Source organism: Dipodomys merriami, unplaced genomic scaffold (genome assembly GCF_024711535.1).
Source record: "Dipodomys merriami isolate MVZ:Mamm:240054 unplaced genomic scaffold, mDipMer1.0.p SCAF_10, whole genome shotgun sequence".
NCBI classification, from domain to species: domain Eukaryota; kingdom Metazoa; phylum Chordata; class Mammalia; order Rodentia; family Heteromyidae; genus Dipodomys; species Dipodomys merriami.
This window is the reverse complement of record NW_027202271.1, coordinates 13,501,432-13,522,933: the sequence shown is the minus strand read 5'-3', so window position 1 is coordinate 13,522,933 and position 21,502 is coordinate 13,501,432. Positions and strand designations below refer to the sequence as shown.

The 21,502-nt window shown below is 46.7% G+C and overlaps 1 protein-coding gene across 1 annotated transcript; it reads left to right on the top strand.

Annotated features, from left to right (window-relative positions):
- The first annotated feature begins 1,851 nt into the window (after positions 1-1,851).
- Positions 1,852-21,233, top strand: Fam186b (family with sequence similarity 186 member B). Its single transcript, XM_070035248.1, has 8 exons — positions 1,852-2,065; positions 4,453-4,675; positions 7,719-7,895; positions 10,095-11,688; positions 12,612-12,804; positions 15,370-15,542; positions 17,616-17,796; positions 20,904-21,233. The coding sequence occupies exons 1-7, from the start codon at positions 1,973-1,975 to the stop codon at positions 17,770-17,772; spliced, it is 2,610 nt and encodes an 869-aa protein (XP_069891349.1). The 5' UTR covers positions 1,852-1,972; the 3' UTR covers positions 17,773-17,796; positions 20,904-21,233.
- The last annotated feature ends 269 nt before the right edge of the window (positions 21,234-21,502 follow it).

Genomic DNA, 21,502 nt, shown 5'->3' with positions numbered 1-21,502 from the left:
ATAGCTGGACTCAGTAATGTGTACCTATCATCATAAGCTATATGGGAAGCTGAGATTGAATAGATCTTGGTTCCAGGAAACCTTAGGCAGAAAGCTCCATCTCAACAGAAAGATGCTGAGATGGCTGCATGCACTTGTCAGCATAGCTAGGAAGAGAAGTATAAAATAGATGGATCAAGGTCTAGGCCTACTCCCAGGCAGGAAGTGAGACCCTATTTCAAAACTGACCAGTGCAGCCGGGTGCCAGTGGCTCACACCTATAATCCTAGTTACTCAGAAGGCTGAGATCTGAGGATCACAGTTCAAAGCCAGCCAGGGCAGGAAAAGTTCGTGAAATTCCTATCTCCAATAAACCACAAGAAAACCAGAAGTAGCGCTGTAGCTCAAGTGGTAGAGCGCTAGCCTTGAGATGAAGAGCTGAGAGACAGCACTCAGGCCCAGAATTCAAGCCCATGACCAACAAACAAACAAACAAACAAACAAAAACACTGACCAGTGCAAAAAAGAACTGGGGGTATAGCTCAGTAGTAGAGTGCCTGCCTGTCACATGAAAAGCCCTGAGTTCAAAACCCCAGGAGAAGAACCAAATTAGCAGAAGGTAAAATTTCTAATTACTTTTTCCTATTTTCAGCCGTTATTTAGCTAAACAATATTCAGTGATTTCTGTGTGTTTCTTTGCTGGTACTGGGGCTTATACTTGGAGCTTCCCACTCTTGCCTACCTTTTTCACGTAAGGCTTGTGCTTTACCACTTGAGCCACACTTCCACTTCCAGCATTATTTATTTATTTATATATTATTTTTGCTGGTTTTAGGGCTTGAACTCATGGCTTGGGCACTATTCTTTTTTTTTTTTTTTTTTTTGTCGGTCGTGGGGCTTGCACTCTGGGCCTGGGCGCTGTCCCTCAGCTCTTCAGCTCAAGGCGAGCGCTCTACCACTTGAGCTACAGCGCCACTTCCGGTTTTCTGGTGGTTTATTGGAGATAGGAGTCTCACGGTCTCTCCTGCCCGGGCTGGCTTTGAACCGCGATCCTCAGATCTCAGCCTCCTGAGTAGCTAGGATTATAGGCGTGAGCCACCAGCACCCAGCTCTTGGGCACTATTCTTTATGCTCAAGGCTAGCATTTGAGCCACAGTGGCGCTTCCAGCTTTTTTGAGTAGTTTATTGGAGATAAAAGTCTCACAGGGACTTTTCTAGCTAGGCTGGCATCAAACCATGATCCTCAGATCTCAGCCTCCTGAGTAACTAGGATTACAGGTGTGGGCCACTGGTGCCAGGCAACATTTTTTTTTTATCTTTTTGAGTGACAGTTCTGGGGCTTGAACTCAGGATCTGGGCTGTAACTGAGCTTTTTTGCTTAAGGTTAACATTCTACCATTTGACCACAACTCCACTTCTAGCTTTTTCGGTGCTTAATTGTAAATAAGAGTCTCACAGACTTTTCTGCCCAGCCTGGCTTCAAACCACAATCCTCAGATCTTGACCTCCCAAGTAGCAAGGATTACAGGCATAAGCCACTGGTACCCAACTTCCTCTTCTAGCTTTGTTAGTTGAAATTAAGATTCTCTCCAGATTTGTCTCCTAGATGGCTTTGAATCAAGATCCTCAGATTTCAGCTTCCTGACTAGTTAGGATTACAAGCATGAGCCACCATGCTCAGCTATATTTAATAATTTTTTAAAGCAACAGGTCAAGGAAATACAATATTAAGTAATGGGTTAAAAGCTAGAAAATAGGCACTGAGGTGACTGGAAATCTAATCTTCTAATTCTTTAACTCAGACTGATGATGTCACTAGGGAAAAGAGGGTCAGTTGGAACCTGGTGTCTGGCAGTTGCTGGAGAAGGTGTGACTGGGCAGAAGGTATCCAGAATCCACTGTGGGGCCCTTAAGCCACAAAGCTGCCAACATTGTGTGTGCAGGCTATGTGCCAGAGACCCAGGACACTTTGGGACTGACAGAATTACCCATAATGGAGAATAACTCTCCACAGTTGGTGACTCCAGCATCAGTGAAGGCCATCATCTCAAGGATTGAAGCTGCCCAGCTAACTCGAGCTCGTGAGGTAATGTGTAAGGAAAGTACCTTTCTATTGGGATCTGAAGTAGAAGCCAGGGACTGACCCCAGCCCTGGGAACTCAGTTCCTAGGATACTTGGCAACCTGGATTTGCAGACAAATGAATTAAAAATACTGAGGTCCAATATTTGGCCTCTGCCTGGTAGGCTGGCATCAACCAGCCCCAGGAGTGGGGGTGGGACCAGGAAGGAAGCCAACCACAAGTAAGTGGGCAGGAAGGACCAGGATAGCTCATAGTGGTAGGTCCTGGGAGAGTGGGAAAAATGAAATATTTTTAAATTCAGAGTCTGTGATTGATAAATTGCAGAATCCCTTAAGCCATGAGGGTCAAAGGTTCAGATCTCCTGTACATGACTGAAGCTCTAGTTTTCACTTGAGCCTCTAATTCTGAGGGTTTCTTGGGACCTCATTTTTTCCATGTTGCTTCTTTTTGAAGGGAGAGGTTCAGAAGCCCAAGCAAGTTCTGAAATTTAATAAAAAGAAATATAGGACTGGGGGTTGGGAAGGTAGCTCAGTGGTAGAGTGCTTGCCTTGCATGCATGAGGCCCTGGGTTCAATTCCTCAGTACCAAATAAGCAGAAAAAGCTGGAAGTGGCACTGTGGCTCAAGTGGTAGAGCACTAGCCTTGAGCTGAAGAGCTGAGGGACAGCACCCAGGCCCAGAGTTCAGACCTCAGGACCGACAAAAAAAAAAAAGAAAAGAAAAGAAATATGGGCTGGGAAGGTGGCTCAGTGGTAGAGTGCTTGCCCTAGCATGCATGAAGCCCTGGGTTCCATTCCTCAGTACCACATAAACAGAAAAAGCCGGAAGTGGTGTGGCTCAAGTGGTAGAGTGCTAGCCTTGAGTAAAATAAGTTCAGGGACAGTGCCCAGGTCCTGATTTCAAGCCCCAGGGCTGGCAAAAACAAAACAAAACAAAACAAAATATTTGAAGTGTGTGTTTATTATTGCTGACCTTAATCAAAATGATAAGGGCTGACACTTTTTTGTTTATTTATTTATTTATTTTTGGGTCTAGTCGTGGGGCTTGAACTCTGGGCCTGGGCACTGTCCCTCAGCTCTTCAGCTCAAGGCTAGTGCTCTACCACTTGAGCCACAGTGCCACTTCTGGCTTGTTTCTTTTTTGCTTATGTGGTGCTGAGGAATCGAACCCAGGGCCTCAGGCATGCAAGGCAAGCGCTCTACCACTGAGCCACCTTCCCAGCTCCAGGGCTGACACTTTTTGTTATTTACAAGTACTATTCTAAGCATTTTACAAATATGAATTCATTTATTCCTTATAAAAACCTACAGGACATAAGAATGTAATAATCCCTACCAATTGAAAAGCAAAACAAGGCTGGGGATGTGGCTTAGTGGTAGAGTGCTCGGCCTAGCATGCATGAAGCCCTGGGTTCGATTTCTCAGTACCACATACACAGAAAAAGGCAGAAGTGGTGCTGTGGCTCAAGTTGTAGAGTACTAGCCTTGAGCAAAATAAGCTCAGAGACAGTGCCCAGGCCCTGAGTTCAAGCCCCAGGACTGTCATTTTAAAAAATAAATAAAAGTCAAACAAACAACTATAAGTAACCCCTGAGAAGACTAGTTACTTAGTTCAATGTTAGCCCAGGTAGAAAAGTCTATGAGACTCTTTTTTTTTTTTGCTGGCATGGGGCCTGAACTCTGGGCCTAGGAGCTGTCCCTGAGCTCTTCAGCTCAAGGCTAGCGCTCTACCACTAGAGCCACCATTCCACCATTTCCAGCCTTTTCTGCTTATGTGGTGCTGAATTGAACTCAGGGCCTTACGCATGCAAGCAAGCACTCTACCATTGAGCCACCTTCCCAGCCCTCTATGAGACCCTTATCTCCAATAAACCACACACACACACACACACACACACACACACACACACACACACAAGTAGAGCTGTGGCTCTTGACCAAAAAAGGTCAAGGACAGCACCCAGGCTCTGAGTTCAAGCCCCAGGACTGGTACACACACACACACACACACACACACACACACACACACACACACACACACACACACACACACACACACACACACACACACACACACACACACACACACACACACACACACACACACACACACACACACACACACCGGAAGTAGAGCTGTGGCTCTTGAGCAAAAAAGGTCAAGGACAGCACCCAGGCTCTGAGTTCAAGCCCCAGGACTGGTACACACACACACACACACACACACACACACACACAACAACAACAACAACAACAACAACCAAAAAATAAAATACCATGAGACCTAAACAAGTTGAATGACTTATCTTAGGCCATGCTGCTAGCACAGAGCTTGTGGCTTGAGTCTACACTCCCCCAACCCCCAATATTGCAATGTGATGTCTCCCATATAGGATATTTCTAACCAGCTCTCAGACATTTTGGGCAATGTCGATAGTGTCATCAACCGCTTCCAGGAAGAATTAGGATATGATTTAAAAGAAAAGGCAATCATTCATGTTGGACAAATGGAAAAAAAGAGATACATCTTGCTGGATAAAATTGCCTCTTTCTCCAAAGATGCTGAGATGAAAGAGAAACACCTGTATGACATCTTCTGCTGGCTGAGTGACTGGGGTGAGTCTGTGAATAAATACAGCTCTGAATGTAGGTGCCTTTTCCCCAAGATGCTGGTCCCAGTTCACTCAGTTTCTTCCTTTCTCTACTTAATATAATCTGGGAGAGGGCTGAGTGTGGTAGATGTAAGGAGAACAAAGGACAAACTGCAATACCCTTTCCCCAATGAAGCTCTGTGTGTGCTGCTTCTGTGGCTTGAACATAGGGTCTGGGTTCTACACCTAGGCTCTATCCCTGGGCTTGTTTGTTCAAGGCTAGCACTCTACCACCTGAGCCACAGCTTAACTTCCAGCTTTTTGGTGGTTAATTGGAGGTAAGAGTCTCATGAGCTTTCCTGTCTGGGCTGGCTTCAAACCATGTTCTTCAGATCTCAGCCTCCTAAGTAGCTAGGATTATAGCTGTGAGCCACCAGCATCTGGCTCCCAGTAAAGCATTTTACCACTCAGATCACAGTACTTCACCTCTACTCCCCAAAGGGAATCAGCGAAAGTTCTCATTGCAGTGACAAATATCTGAAAGAAACAAGTAGAAGGATACAAGATTTACAGTATTTTGGCTACGGCTTCAGAGGGCCAGTCCATGGTCCTCTGGCCCTCCCTTTTGCTTTTGGCATTAGTGGGCATGGAATATCATGGTGATGAGAATATGTGGCCGAGAGGATGCTTACCTCATGGCAGCCACGAAGCAGAGAGTAGTAACAGGAAAGGGAGGGGTAGAATATACCCTTCCAAGGCACACACCCCTGAGACTCACTTTGTCCAACTTTGCCCCACATTCCAGTTTTCTACCACCTCTCCATAGTTTGTTTACATTCTGGTTTTTTTGTTTTTGTTTTTGTTTTTTTTTTTGCCAGTCATGGGGCTTGAACTCTGGGCCTGGGTGCTGTCCCTCAACTCTTCAGCTCAAGGCTAGCACTCTACCACTTGAGCCACAGCGCCACTTCTGGCTTTTTTCTGCTCATGTGGTGCTGAGGAATTGAACCCAGGACCTCACGCATGCAAGGCAAGCAGAACTCTACCATTGAGCCACCTTCCCAGCCCCTTGTTTACATTCTGAACCTATCAATGGTTAAGCTATTCACTAAGTCAGAGCCCTCATGATCTAATTGTCTCTGAAAATGTTCTCGCAGAAGTGTGCTTTACTAATCTCCTGGGTATCTCTCAATCTAATCAAGTTACCAGTCAAGATTAACTAGCATTGGAACAGAAATAGAATCTCTTAAGTACAAGTAATTTAGGTGTGGACCAGCTGCATATAACCCTGAAGTCAGTGCTACCCCATCTGGATCAACGTCACCTTGTCACAAGAACTGTGTGCTGGGAAGTATACTCTATGCTGTAGTATTGGGAGAAGAAGTATAGGGATGTCTGCTACCTATTTCATACTGCTATTATCCTGGGAGCTTTCAGTTCAGTAAGCCTTTAGACCTCAAGAATGCAGCTGAACACTGGTGGCTCACACCTGTAATCCTAGCTACTCAAGAGGCTGAGATCTGAGGATCACAGTTCAAAAGCAGCCAGAGCAGGAAAGTCTGTGAGATTCTTTTTTTTTTTTTTGTCGGTCATGGGGCTTGAACTCCAGGCCTGGGCGCTGTCCCTCAGCTCTTCAGCTCAAGGCGAGCGCTCTACCACTTGAGCTACAGCGCCACTTCCGGTTTTCTGGTGGTTTATTGGAGATAGGAGTCTCATGGTCTCTCCTGCCCGGGCTGGCTTTGAACCGCGATCCTCAGATCTCAGCCTCCTGAGTAGCTAGGATTACAGGCGTGAGCCACCAGCGCCCGGCTAGTCTGTGAGATTCTTATCTCCAATAAACCACTAGAAAACCGGAAGTGGTGCTGTGGCTCAAGGCGAGTGCTCTAGTGTTTGGCTCAATCGGTAGAGTGCTCGCCTTGAGCTGAAGAGCTGAGGGACAGCACCCAAGCCCAGAGTTCAAGCCCCATGAACAACAACAACAAAAAAAAAAGAATTAAAAATGCTGTCCAGGCTTGTGGTACATACCTGAAATCTCAGCATTTGGGAGACTGAGGCTGGAAATTTGAGATTTGAGCAAAACACTGGTGGCCCACTAAAAAAAAAAAAGAAAAAAAAAGCCAGAAATGGAGCTGTGGCTCAAATGATAGAGCCCTAGCCTTGATCAAAATAAAAGCTCAGCCAGGTTCTGAGTTCTATCCTCAATACCAAAACTAAAGAGGGAGGAGCCTTGCACTGGAGAAAAGTTCATGCCTACTATCCCTGCTACTCAGGGGCTAAGACCTGGTCAAAGATCTCTGGTCAAAGCCCAGCCCAGGCAGGAAAGTCTGTGAGACTCTTATCTAAAAATAAATAAATAAATAAAAGCTCAGGAACAGTGTCCAGGCCCTGAATTCAAGCCCCATTCAAGTGGCAGGATTGGCACAAACAAACAAAAAGAGAGCACAGACTGAAAAGTTGAGAGTTCAATGCCAGCCTAGGCCAGATAGTGAGATCCTATCTCAAATAAAGAACTAAGCAAGCAATTGACTACATTTATTTAATTGGTCAGATGATGCCCTTGGCAATTAGAACAGACATCTGGCTGGTCTTATAGTACAATAATAATACCTAATATCTATTTTGTATTTCTACATGGCAAGCCTTGTGTTAATCATTTGGTTTTTTGTTTTGTTTTGTTTTTTGCTGGTTGTGGGGCCTGAACTCTGGGCCTGCCTGGGCACTTGTCCCTCAGCTCAAGGCTAGCACCCAACCACTTGAGCCACAACACTACCTCCGGCTTTTTCTGCTTATGTGGTGCTGAGGAATCGAACCCAGGGCCTCATTCATGCAAGGCAAGCGCTCTACCATTGAGCCACCTTTCCAGTCCCATTGTGTTAATCATTTGATGTGTGTTGTCTCATTTAATCCTCTTCCAACTCTTTCACAGGGAGGAAACTGAGGCTCAGGAAAATAAATTACCTGGCCAGCACACATAGCTAATCCAAGGTGAAACTAGTTTGATTTCAGAGCTGCTACAAGCCCTGTTAGTTAAAAGACAACCTGTCTTCAACCTGCCCTTTCTTTTTGTCCAGGTGACAGTTTGGCCTATGAGATCAAGAGGAGTGAGAAAGAAGAGGAGGCCTTGGATGAGTGGATTGAGGTGATGGAGAAAGTATTACCTCTCTCCCTCATGGCCACCAAAGGAGGCATCGAATCTCTCGTTTCCCTGTGTTCCACTCTCATTGGAAATCAAAAGAAAAAGGCAAAAAGTAGGTTCCCAGTGTACCTGGGAGAAGAGCTGAGTGGTAATGGGGTCGATGATATCTCAGGGGAAGAAGTCATAGGCCAGATCTTCAGAGGTGTTTCCTAGTCTCCTTCATAACAAAAGTACAAAACATTGTACAGTGGGAGCTCAGAGAAGGGAACAGGAACATTGGACTCAACAGGGAACACTGGATCACAGAGCAGTTCTGATCCCCATGGGGGTGGAGATAGGGGTAAAGTGGAAATGGACCCACGGATGCTTCCTGGAGCTATGGTGTTGTGAGAGTTTTGTGGAACAGGGGCTGAAAAGCCAGGAAGACTATAGTATGAAGCTGGGTGCCAGTGGCTCATCTTAGCTACTCAGCAGGCTGAGATGTGAGAATCATGGTTCAAAGACAGCTGGGGCAGTAAGTATGTGAGACTCTTTGTCTCCAATGATCACCTAAAAGCCAGAAGTGTAGCTGTGGCTCAAGTAGTAGAGTCCTAGCCTCCTTGAGCACAAAAGTTCAGGGACAGCACCAGGTCCTGAGTTCAAGCTCCAGGACCAACATATACACCAAATCTCTCTCTCTCTCTCTCTCTCTCTCTCTCTCTCTCTCTCTCTCTCTCTCTCTCACACACACAGACACACAGACACACAGACACACAGACACACAGACACAGACACACAGACACACAGACACACACACACACAGACACACACACACACACACACACACACACACACACACACACACACACACACACACACACACACACACTATAGTTTGTAGCCAAAGACTGGAGGAACATTCTTTCCTCATTCTGAACCCAGTTGCTGAGTCAGGAAGTTTGGTGAGACTGTCAGAAGCCCTCTAGAGATTTCTAATCATGGCTTCTTGGGAGGTAGTTAGCCAACCTCAGGAATTTTACTCCCACTGAAACTGTAAGTGAGCTTAGATGATCTAACTCCTGCATTTTTGTAGATTCAAAGCTTGAAGCTCAGAGAAGGAACCACTGAAAGGCTGCGCCAAAGGCAAGCCCCTATTCACTCAAGAGCAAGGGCCTTGGCATGAGACTGATTTCAGTTGGGATTCCATTTCTGCCAAATTTCAAGCTATGTGACTTTGGGCAAGTTACTTCATCTCTCTGAGCTTTGGTTTCTTCATAAATAAAATGACAAGGACACTAACTCCCTGCAGGGTTATGGGGAGGCTTCCACAAAGTGTGAGGTATCTGCCATTTTGCATAATAAACAGTAACTCACATTTGCATTTTCACTGATTCTCCTGGATTGTTATCAGTCATTGATTCTTGTGGCTCATTATCAGTCAAGTAAGATTGAAAATTGGGGAGGGGACAGAGGAAAATGGATGCAGAGACTATCTTTCCTACAGTTTTTGTTTTGTTTTGTTTTGTTGCTCATGGGGCCTGAACTCTGTGCCTGGGAGCTGTCCGTCAGCTCTTCAGCTCAAAGCTATCACTCTTTAGCCACAGGGCCACTTCCAGCTTTTTCTGCTTATATGGTGCTGAGGAATCGAACCCAGGGCCTTATGCATGCAAGTCAAGCACTCTACCACTGAGCCACCTTCCCAGCCCTTTCTTATAGTTTTTAAATGTTTTTGGTTTTTCTTTTTCTGGTCCTGGGGCTTGAACTCAGAGGCCTGGGCACTGTCTCTGAGCCTCTTTGTGCTCAAGGCTAGCATTCTACCACTTTGAGCCACAGTACCACTTCTAGCTTTTTCTGAGTAGTTTATTGGAAATAAGAGTCTCACAGACTTTCTTGTCCAGGCTGGCTTTGAACTGTAATCCTCAGATCTCAGCCTCCTAAGTAGCTAGGATCACAGGCATGAGCCACTGGTGCCCAGATAACTACACTATTTCTTAAAACACAGTTATTTGTAGGCCAGGTGTTGATTGCTTACACTGTAATCCTAGCTACTCAAGAGGCTGAGATCTGGGGATCACGGTTCAAAGCCAGCCTAGGTTTATAAGTCTGAGAGACTCTTACCTCCAGTTAACCAGCAAAAGACCAGAAATGGAGCCAGGTGCCAGTGGCTCAGTCCCAGCTCCTTCTTTTTACCTAATCCTAATCCCAAAGAGGGATGCATAAGAATTTTGGACAAGTAGGATCTGTAGATCTGTGTAATTTTTTTCCAGTGAGTTTTGTTACCTCTTCATAAGAGTTCCCCTCCCTCTTTTCTTTTCCTGTCTACCTCTCCCAGTGTCCAAACACACCTTCTGGAAGAACTGGTTGGAAAAAAACTCACAAAAGTCTGCAAAGCACCTTCAGCCACTGAGCCCAGAGCTGATGCTCCAGGACAAGGGCATCACCAATACAAAGGTCTCTGAGGTGACATCCATGCTGCAGGAGCTCTTAGACTCCACCATGTTTAATAAGGGGGAGGCCAGAGCCATCAGGTATATGTCCACTGTGGTAGAGAACCTCAACAAGGCCTTGATCCTCCAGCAAAAGGAGAATAAGAGTCTGGAGACCAAATACAGGTACCTGGAGACAGAGATGACCAAAGAGCTTACCAATCAGAAGTTGCGCTTCCAGAAGTCTACTGAAGCCCTTGAAAGCAAGAGGAATGCCCTACTAAAGCAGGTAGAGGTTCTAGGGAAAAAGTACCGTGAACTCCTTCTGACAAATCACAACCTCGAATTCCAACTGAAGCAGGCTCAGATGGCTACAGACCAAGCAAAAGTCCAGAAGAAGGTTTTCCTTATCCCCTCTGAATTCCCCAAGAAAGATGCTCTTCTAAAAAAAGAAACATTCATGGAAGAAACCGACCTGGAGCCCCAGGAAGAGGAAGAAGACCTGGTTTCTTTACTTCCCCCATTTCCCATTACCTCAGCCTGGGTCAATGAAAGTACATCTTCAACACAGCCACTTTCCACCATTAGCCCAGAGTTGAGGACTGCAGATATATTCAGTGACAAGGACACTGGCAACCTTGTGCCACCCTCAGAGGGTGACTTTACTACAGAAAAGGAAAGAATGGTGGCAGAAAGCCCAGGCCCTGAAGACAAAGATCAGGAAGGCCATTTCCAAGAGAAAGAAGCCCAAATGAAATCCTACCTGTCCCCAGAGACTTTGGAGAGAGAAGTTGAGCGCAGGAAGGAGGAGCTTATCTGGGAGAGGAAGAGGCAGCAATGGATGCAGGAGGAAGAGAGATGGCTACAGAGACAGAGGAAATGGGCCCAACTGGAGCTGGAGCACCAGAACAGGCTGCGACAGTGGGAAATGGAGGCAGCCTCCAGGCAGCAGCCGCAGAAGAAACTCTCTGGCCTGGAAGAGGATCCAAAGGAGGACAGGCGGATCTTCATCACCACCAACCAGTGGAGGAATCTGGAGAAGGCAGATAGGTCATCGGTGCCTCCCCCGAGGCGGGCTCAGTCAGCTCGGCAAGGCAAGCAGCCACAGGTGCCTGGGTCCCTACATACACAGCAGCGAGGTCTGGGAAACCAGAGGGCAGTGAGTTCAGTTGAACTTACCCCAACATCAAAAACCAGCCAGATTCCCAGCAGGCCCAAGAAATCTGCTTCCTTTCCCATCACTGGTACATCCATTCGAAGGGTGACCCGACCCTCTGTGCAGAGATCTTTGGTCATCCCTAGAGAGAAGGTATACCGCATGAACATGGAGGCCCAAAGGCAGAACCTGCAGCTTCTGAGGAGTCACTCAAAGCTGGCACTACCGAACCACCTGAGCAGCAAGGCCCTGACACTCATCACTACCACCATGGATCTGAGCTCTGGCAGGCTGCAGTGCCTGTGCCAAAAGTACATCCTCTACAGACATTTCCAGAGCTTCCGGTAGGTGCCCTGGCAGCCACTAGGCACCCACCCACACCCACTGAAATGTGGAGCAGAGCCAAAACCCTAAAGGAGAGGAGCATTGGCAAGGAGCCAGGGAGAAATTACTCAGGTCCAGACCAGGTCTCCTGAGGGAAGGGACTAGCAAAGGCTGCTGGTCTCTGCTTGGGCAACCCAAAGTATGGGAGGTAGGGCCTTTACATATGCTTTCCTTGTGAGCTTTTCCTCCAAGACTGCTACTCCATTTTCTCCCTCTCTCCCTTCCTTTCTAGCTCTCAAATCTCTTTCTTCCTTTCTCCTTCCTTCCTCCCTCTCTCCTTTCCTTCCTTTTTGTGTCAGTCTTGGGGTTTAAACCGACCGGACACGGACCCTGATTCATTCTCTCTCTCTCTCTCTCTCTCTCTCTCTCTCTCTCTCTCTCTCTCTCTCTCTCTCTCTCTCTCTCTCTCTCTCTCTCTCTCTCTCTCTCTCTCTCTCTCTCTCTTTGCTTAAGGCTAGCACTTAAGCCACAATTCCACTTCCAGCTTTTTGGTAGTTAACTGGACATAAGAGTCTCACATACTTTCCTGCCCAGGCTAGCTTTGAACGATAATCCTCAGATCTCAGCCTCGTGGCTAGCTAGGATTACAGGTGTGAGCTGCTAGAGCCCAGCTCTGCTTCTCTAGTTCTTCCTTGCTTCCTGTCATTCTAGCACTCACTGACTAGGCTCTCCCCATTTGCTTGACTTTCCATTTCCAGCCCAGTCCGAAGGCTCCTCACTTCATCCCATCTCCTACTTTTCTGTGCCCTACTTTTCCAGGCTCCTACCCACCTCCATTTCTCCTCTTGCTCACAAGAATTACAAAACACAGACATCTCTAGTCAACCAACTTGGGGAAGCAGAGGCTTCTCCACCCCCTGAGTTGTTTCTCTTCTCTTCCCAGACAAGAGGTGATGAGCCACATACAAATCTTACAAGAAATGAGGATCTCTTACAAGATCCAAAGCATCTATATTTTACTAGAAAACATCGACCACCAGCAATGCCTTGGCCTGCAGACCTGGACAGACAAGCAGAAGTACTTAGAGGCCAAGCGCAAGGAGTGCCTGAACCGCATGGTGACCATGTTCCCCCAGGTGGGCCTGCTGCCCTGCTGCCTGCTGTCAAAGGAGTCAGCTCAGCCAGTGGATGGTGCCAGGAAGTGACCCTACAGTGGCCACTGGGGGTGTGACTAGAAGGCAGGCAGGCAGGGGAGGGGGGACAGATGGGAAATGAGAATGCTGATCTGGTCTGGTCAAGGTCTCTGAACCAGGAAGAAGTGAAGGTGATAGTGAGCCTGAGATAAAGAGAGAGAGCTTCCAATCTATGCTGATGATGGAGGGCAAGTTTCAGAAAGAGCAGAGGCCTAGGCTGGTGGCTCATGCCTATAATCATAGCTACTCAGGAAGGATCTAAGGATTGAGGTTTCAAGTAGGAAAGAACAATCTGAGAATTGAGATTCTAAGCCAGACTGAGAAGGAAAGTTATCTCCAGTTAACCAGCATAAAGTGGAGCTGTGGCACAAGTGGTAGAGCACTGGTTTTGAGCACAAAAGCTCAGGGACAGCGCCAAGGCCCCAAGTTCAAGCCCAGGACCACACACACACACACACACACACACACACACACACACACACACACACACACACACACACACACACACACACACACACACACACACACACACACACACACACACACACAAGATATTCAGGGGAAAAGAGATAGAGAAAAAGAGAAAGAGGGCTGGGAAGGTGGCTCAGTGGTAGAGTGCTTGCCTTGCATGCATGAGGCCCTGGGTTCGATTCCTCAGCAACACATAAGCAAAAAAGAAAAAAGCCGGAATTGGCGCTGTAGCTCAAGTGGTAGAGCGCTAGCCTTGAGCTGAAGAGCTGAGAGACAGCGCCCAGGCCCAGAGTTCCGGCCTCATGACTGGGACCCTCCCCCCCCCCCAAAAAAAGAGAAAAAGTGGAAGAGAGAGTATGAATGAATTAGAACATTTTGGGAATATTAATTGCTTTGTCCCTATTATTTGAGCATTGGATCTGCATCCCTGCCATCTTGTGTATGGGAGGAATAGCTATGAGTATTAGACCATTATATGCCAAGCTCTTCATCTGCAGATTCTTCAGTGCACGTCTAGCTGAATAGCCCTTCCTTAGGAATGATTGGAAAGGATTAGTTCTAATTGCTTCTACCCTCAGTGCTGGTGTGCTCCATAGAGGGACTGCCAGTGGCTTGGAGGAAATCCCTCTAGTAGTCTCAGAATTTCTAGGCTCTGCCCTGGGGTTGGATAAGGAAGTATCCTCCTGAGTCCTAAGCAGGGGTAACCTAGGGATTTGGTGCAAGTGCTGGTATCAGAGGGAAGAACCTTGGCCATAGAGGTTTCTTTCAATTCTGTACGTATCGTGTGTGTGTTTCAGCTTTGTTGCTCAAGGCTGGCACTCTCCTACTTGAGCCACAGCTCTACCTCAAGCTTTTCAGTGGTCAATTGGAGATAAGGATCTAATGGACTTTTCTGACCAGGACGGCTTTGAACCACAATCCTCAGATTTCTACCTTCTGAGTATCTAGGATGAGCCACCAGTACCCAGCTGTATGTACCACTTTGTAGTAGTCCTGATAAACCAACTCCTATAGTTGACTTCAAGTAACTTAGTAAGTTCATTTCAAGGTCGAGAAGGAACAGGGCCATATGATATTTTTTGGTGGCTCTGAGGGTTTTCCCAGCTCCTTGCCCAGTGCCAGGGCTGGGTATGAAGCTACTTGGAGTACTCCAGGCATCACCTGGTCCTCTACTGTGTCCTTGCAAATACATTTTGTGACCTACATTGCCCTGGCTCCCTTAAATTTTCTTCCTTCTGTTTTATCTACTGTCCAAATTCTTTTTTTTTGGTCGGTCGTGGGGCTTAAACTGTGGGCCTAGGTGCTGTCCCTGCACTCTTCAGCTCAAGGCGAGCGTTCTACCACTTGAGCTACAGCACCACTTCTGGTTTTCTGGTGGTTTACTGGAGATAGGAGTCTCACGGTCTCTCCTGCCCGGGCTGGCTTTGAACCGCGATCCTCAGATCTCAGCCTCCTGAGTAGCTAGGATTACAGGCGTGAGCCACCAGCGCCCGGCCCACTGTCCAAATTCTTTACAAAGGAGAAAATAGAAACTAACCAGCAAATAAGTAATGAAGGAGCTTCTAGGAAGGATCTGATACATTGTGGGTTCAGGGGGTGGTGTGTGTGTGTGTGTGTGTGTGTGTGTGTGTGTGTGTGTGTGTGTGTGTGTGTGTGTGTGTGTGTGTGTGCGTGCTGGTCTTGGGGCTTGACCTCAAGACCTAGATGCTGTCCCTGAGCTTTTGTGCTCAAGGCTAGTGCTCTAACCACTTGAGCTTCAGCTACATTTTCAGCTTTTGGGTGGTTAATTGGAGATAAGAGTCTCATGGGCTTTCCTACCTGGACTGGCTTTGAATTGCAATCCTCAGATCTCAGCCTCCTGAGTAGCTAGTGTTAGCCGGTAGAGCCTGGCTGGTTCAGTGTTTCTAACTGGAGGGGTTCCCTAGGTCTTCCCCCCTCCTCTCAACCTTGAATCCGGCCAGGAGCACTGTCAGACAGCTGACCTAGAGAAGGCATACTCTCCAGGTTCCCTGACGCCCTCTGCTGGTTCTTATCTAGCTCCAGCTGGAGTGTAACATTCATCTGAACATCCCTGAAGTCATCTCCCCAAAGCCCAGGAAATGCAAGTCATCCTCAGTCCCACGTCCCCAGCATGTCCGCTCTAGCGGCCCCATGTGCAAACAGCCCTCACTCTCCAAGCTCCGGGAATGTATGCCCCTGCGGATGGCCAGGTAAGTGCAAGGAAGTTGGGTGAGTGAGTGGGGAGTCAGGAAGCAGGGGTGATCACCTGGGGAGGTGGGCAGCACAGGCAAGAGCACAAATAGGCCAAGGATCTTGGCTGGAAGTCAGCCTAGGCAGAAAAGTACATAAGACTCTTATCTCCAATTTATCAAAATTAAAATAATAAAAGCCAGAAAAGGAGCTGTGGCTCAAATGTTAGAGCACTAACCTTGATTAAAATAAAGCTCAGGGGCTGGGAAGGTGGCTCAGTGGTAGAGCACTTGCCTTGCATGCATGAGGCCCTGGGTTCGATTCCTCAGCACCGCATAAGCAAAAAAAGAAAAAAAGCCAGAAGTGGCGCTGTGGCTCAAGTGGTAGAGCGCTAGCCTTGAGCTGAAGAGCTGAGGGACAGCGCCCAGGCCCAGAGTCCAGGCCCCACGACCGGACCCCCCCCCAAATTAAATAAAATAAATAAAGCTCAGGAACAGTGTCCAGGCCTTGAAATCAAGCCCCAGGATTGGCAGGCACACACACACACACACACACACACACACACACACACACACACACACACACACACACACACACACACACACACACACGGCCCAGACTGCACACACACACACACACACACACACAGGGCCCAGACTGAAAAGTTGAGAGTTCAATGCACACACACACATACACACACACACACACACACACACACACACACACACACACACACACGGCCCAGACTGAAAAGTTGAGAGTTCAATGCTAGCCTAGGACACATAGTGAGATCCTATCTCAAATAAAGAACTAAGTGAATAATTGACTCCATTTATGTAATTGGTCCGATATTGCACTAGGCAATGAGTACATAAATCTGGCTGGTCTTACATATATCTGGTACATATATCTGGCTGGTCTTATTATACAATAATAATACTTAATGTCTATTTGTGTATTTCTACATGGCAGGCCTTGTGTTAATCAGCTGATGTATGTTGTCTCATTTAATCCTCTTCCATAGAGAAAAGTGCCTATCTCCTTAGCTGTCCTGTCCAGCTCTGGTGCACTGACCCAGAAATGTGGGGCCATGTGTGGGCTTCAAGGACTAGCCTGATTATGTTGCAAACTAAGAAACTAACTCCAGGGGCTGGGTATGTGGCTTAGTAGTAGAGTGCTTGACTAGCATGCATGAAGCCCTGGGTTTGATTCCTCAGTACCACATACACAGAAAAAGCCAGAAGTGGCACTGTGGCTCAAGTGGTAGAGTGCTAACCTTGAGCAAAAACTCAGGAACAGTGCCCAGGCCCTGAGTTCAACCCCCAGCACTGGCAGAAAGAGAGAGACAGAGAGACAGAGAGAGACACAGAGAGAGAGACAGAGAGAGAAAGAGAGACTAATGATTCACAACCAATCACTTAAAACCTTTTCTAGGGCTGGGAAGGTGGCTCAGTGGTAGAGCGCTTGCCTTGCATGCCTGAGGTCCTGGGTTCGATTCCTCAGCACCACATAAGCAAAAAGAAAAGCCAGAAGTGGCGCTGTGGCTCAAGTGGTAGAGCGCTAGCCTCGAGCTGAAGAGCTGAGGGACAGCGCCCAGGCCCAGAGTTCAGGCCCCACGACCGGACGCCCCCCCACCAAAAAACTTTTCTACAACATCTGCCATTGGTCTTTCCACATAAACAAACCTGATGCTTCCAACTGAGACCCCACCGCACCCACACCCCAGACTCAAACAGAGAGTTTGTCTTGGGACAACCAAGAGCATCCATGTTACATCCAACCCAGCAGAAGCCTGGTTCAGGATTTCAGCTCTGAAGGCACAGAGTACCCTAGAAGAATCTTCAGGTAACCTCTCAGTCAGAGGAGCCCCAAGGAGCTCCCAAAGGAGTTGAGGAGCCCATGTTGAGAGGTGAGGGGTGACAAGAAGAGCAGGAAACAAATGCCATTTGAAAAGACAAGACAGCAAGGCCCAGTACCTTGGGCCTTATGGTCATGGAGAACTAGAGACTTCTCTGTCTTTTTCTTAATATCTAACTCTAAGTCTTTTATTTTTTGATTTAATTTAACTTATTTACATTCTCTTTTACTCACAGCCAACAGGGAAACCAGATGGGGGCCATCTGGAAAACTGATGTGTCGTCTTCTAGTCACCCAATAGAAAAGAAGACCCCTGCCAAACAAGCCTGGGACCAGGTAGGGGGATACCCAGATATCCCCCGACTGTTGGCAAGAGATGAGCAGGCATCCTAGCACAGAAGGGCCATTCAAAACCTGGTAAGGAACAGGGCTGGGAGTGACTAGGGATCATAATTCAAGGCCAGCCTGGGTTAAAAAAAAAAAAAAAAAAAAAAGTTCAACCCAGGTGCTGATGGTTCCTGCCTAAAATCCTAGTTACTCAGGAGGCTGAGATCTGAGGCTCACAGTTCAAATCCAACCCAGGCAGGAAAGTACATGAGACTCTTATCTCCAATAAATTACTCAGCAAAAACCTGAAGTAGTGCTGTGGCTCAGTGCTGTGATAGAGTGCCAGCCTTGAGCAAAAGAAGCTCAAAGACATGTGCAAGTCCTGAGTTCAAGCCCCAGAACCAGTGAAAAAAAACAAAGAGCTTGAAAGCCCCAACCTCAACCAATGGCTGGTCACAATGCTGTCACCTGTCATCCCAAGTTACTGGAGAAGCACAATGGTGGTCCAGAATAGCTGAAGTAGCAAACTTGCCTACAAACATGAAGCCTTGAGTTCAAACCCCAGCAACACACACACACACACACACACACACACACACACACACACACACACACACACACACACACACACACACACACACGCTCTGAGACTTCAATAGTGACATCTTCAGATGTCTTCAGAGTGGCAAAGAAGAACTGAACTTGTTCTATAACCAGAAAAGCCTTCTGCTTTCCTTTTTAGCTGCTCTTTCTAGCAACAGTTCACAAGGAAATGAAAATGACAAAGGTAGGTCCAGGCCCAAGTCTCAGGGTTATCATATGATGTATGACATTTCTCAATCTCTCAATATGTCTACTTGGCTCTCTCGGAGAACAATCTCCAGGCCAAAGGCAAGATAGGCCTTAAAGCAACTAGAATTGAAATCTTGAGCCACTATTACCTCTTTTGGCCCTGGCCCTGACCTGGTCCCAATTAAAACATATCTGAAGATAATAGTTTGAATCCAGCCCAGGCATGGAAGTCCAGGAAACTCTTCTCTCCAATTAACCACCAAAAAGTCAAGAGTGGAGCTGTGGCTCAAATGGTAGGGCCCTTAGCATTGAGCACAAAAGCTCAGGAACAGCACGTAGGCTCTGCATTCAAGCCCTAGGATTGGCACCAAAACAAAACAAAACAAAAATCTCCAATAGAGAGAGTATTGTGATGGCTGCCAATCTAACCTAAAAAGAACACATATGTTGCTCTGTCTTTCCCAAAGGGACTTAGGTAAGAAAAAGTGGCAGAGCAGCCTCAGGGGTTAAGCCCCCTCCCCCCCTCCCTCCTGGCAGCTGTGCCTCTGCCCTAAAGTGGTATGAATGTCCCAACTAGAACCAGCATGACAGCCTACCCAATGTGGCTACCTAGGATGCCAAGCCAGGAGCATATGTGTAGTACTTGTTGATTTGAAGTTAGCAGAGCTGAGAATAACTGAAACAATACAACTGTAGAACTAAGGAACTCAGGAGCCGTCATAAGAAGCCTGTCCAGCTGAGGGCCTTCTAAGGCTCCACCTGGCATCCATGGGGACTCAAGGCTGGCCATTTTGTTCTTCCCCACACTTTACCCAGAAATGGACACATAATGCCCTGTAATTGACCCCAAGCATTCATGGGGTTAGACTCTTTCAAATGTAAGTGGATAATGAAGAAAAGAAATAATAAAAACCATAGAACAGCAGCTTTCTCCCCACTCCTCGCCCCACTCTTTTTTTTCCCCCTGCTTTTCTTATAAAATGCAAAATCCTAAGATCCCTTCATGTCTCAAGCAGAGCTGTTCCACCCACACCCAGGCCTCCACTGGGATCTCAGCTACAGGCTGAAGCACTTATCAAAATATTGTTCCCATTAAAGACAGCTTCCCCTTTCTAAGGGAATTTAGATGAATACAATTTTCTTCCCCCTTTTCCAACTTTGTACAGGATTATTTAATTTATTATTTGCTACCGGTGCAAAGGCAAGAGCCCTACTTCTTCTGTGTCCTTTGCTTATATTCTAGCTGGATCATCTTTTCACATCAGCCTGCTCCTAGGACCTCATAATCAATGATGGAAGGAGTGTGGATCTTGTGTGTGTGTGTGCACATGCGTGCATGTGTGCGTGCACGCACATGTGCATGCCAGTCCTGGGCTTGAAACTCAGGGGTCTGGGTTCTGTCCCTTATTTTTTTCACTCAAGGCTGGTGCTTTACTACTTGAACCACTCCTCTGTTTCTGCTTTTTGGTAGTTGGTTGGAAATAAGAGTCTCACAGACTTTTCTGCCTGGCTGGCTTAAAATCAAAATCCTCAGATCTAGCCTCCTGAATAGCTAGGATTACAGGTGTGAGCCTTGTGTTGCCTTATAAGCCCTAAGCCTGTGCTCTCTGTCTGACAGGCAGAAAGACTGTATGTATCTACACACACTACATACTTTCTGAGGTTGGAGGTGAATCTTAGTTGGACTCTAACTGCCCTTCTCTTCCCATGCTCAGATTCATTCTTGCACAGCTATGCTATATTCTAGTCCCTATGTGCCACAGAGAGGCACAAGAGCACAGACAAACATAGAAGTCTCACATGCTAGAGACAGACAAGAGGGCTGAGAATTTGGTATCTGAGACTGAGATGAGATGAGATGAAGAAGAAACATGGGTTGGGAAGAAGTAAAGAAGATTAGCAGGACACCTGCAAAGGATGACATGTAAATTTATATGGAATTCTTTGCTTAAAGAAATGAATACTAGGAAGCTGTTATGGGGTGTAGAGTTAGGTCAAAGGGAGCAGACCAATGGAGGGAGAGTTAAAATGCAGTCATAATCCTGGGTGTAGATATGTGGAAATGAAACAGGGTAAATTGAGGGGATGGGTGCCAGCTGGAGACAAAGAAGAATGATAATCAAGATGCACTGTACTCACAAACTAACAACGTGAAATCCCTTTGAACAATGTTCTGTGAAGACTAGAAGCAGATTGGCAAGAGATTGACATAAAGTCTCTGGAATTGACTCCAAAAAAAGTCATGTTAAGCAGTTTTACATTTAGGTCAAATATGGGCCCAACTCTTGACTGTGTGCCATTTGTTTCCTCCACACTCCCTGCCCAGTTCTCTAGTTAGCTGTGTACCCGAAGACCAGGAATCTGACTCAGTTGTTCATCCTGCCCACCTGTCTTAATTTTTTCAGGGCTTCTATGACTCAAAGGAGGGAATGCCAGGAACCCATACTTGAGCTAGCTGAGTTTGTCAGCAAAAAGTCAACCAAACTACTCCTTGGAACCCCACAAAGTCAGAAGAATCAAGACACAGCATCAGTCCCCACTCCATCCCTTAACTAGTGTTCTCAAGCTTCATGGTAACTAAAAACCACACAGGGACTTGTTCCAATGCAGGTTCCCAGCTGGTGCTTTTCAACAAAAACACTTTTTAGTGTGGAGAAATCTCATCTGAGGACTTTAAGAAACACTATTTTTCCCCCATAGTCTCCAAACAGTACATTTTTTAAAAATAAAATTGAGGTTGGTTTATTTAAACATCTGTCTCAATTAATGCTGTAAAATATACTCCCCTGACTCATTTTTAGAAGCAACTCCAAGGCCATTTCCAAGTTCTCTTTCTCAGGAATGAGCACTCTTCTTGCTTCCAGCACGAGCCCCTAGGAAGAAGAGAAACACTGAGATATCTGGCTCTGGGGATGATGTCAGGAGTAAAGTTTGATTTCTGAATCATGCTGTAGATAGCAGAAGGATGCCTGGCTAGAGAGAAAAGTGAAGGTATTTGAATATG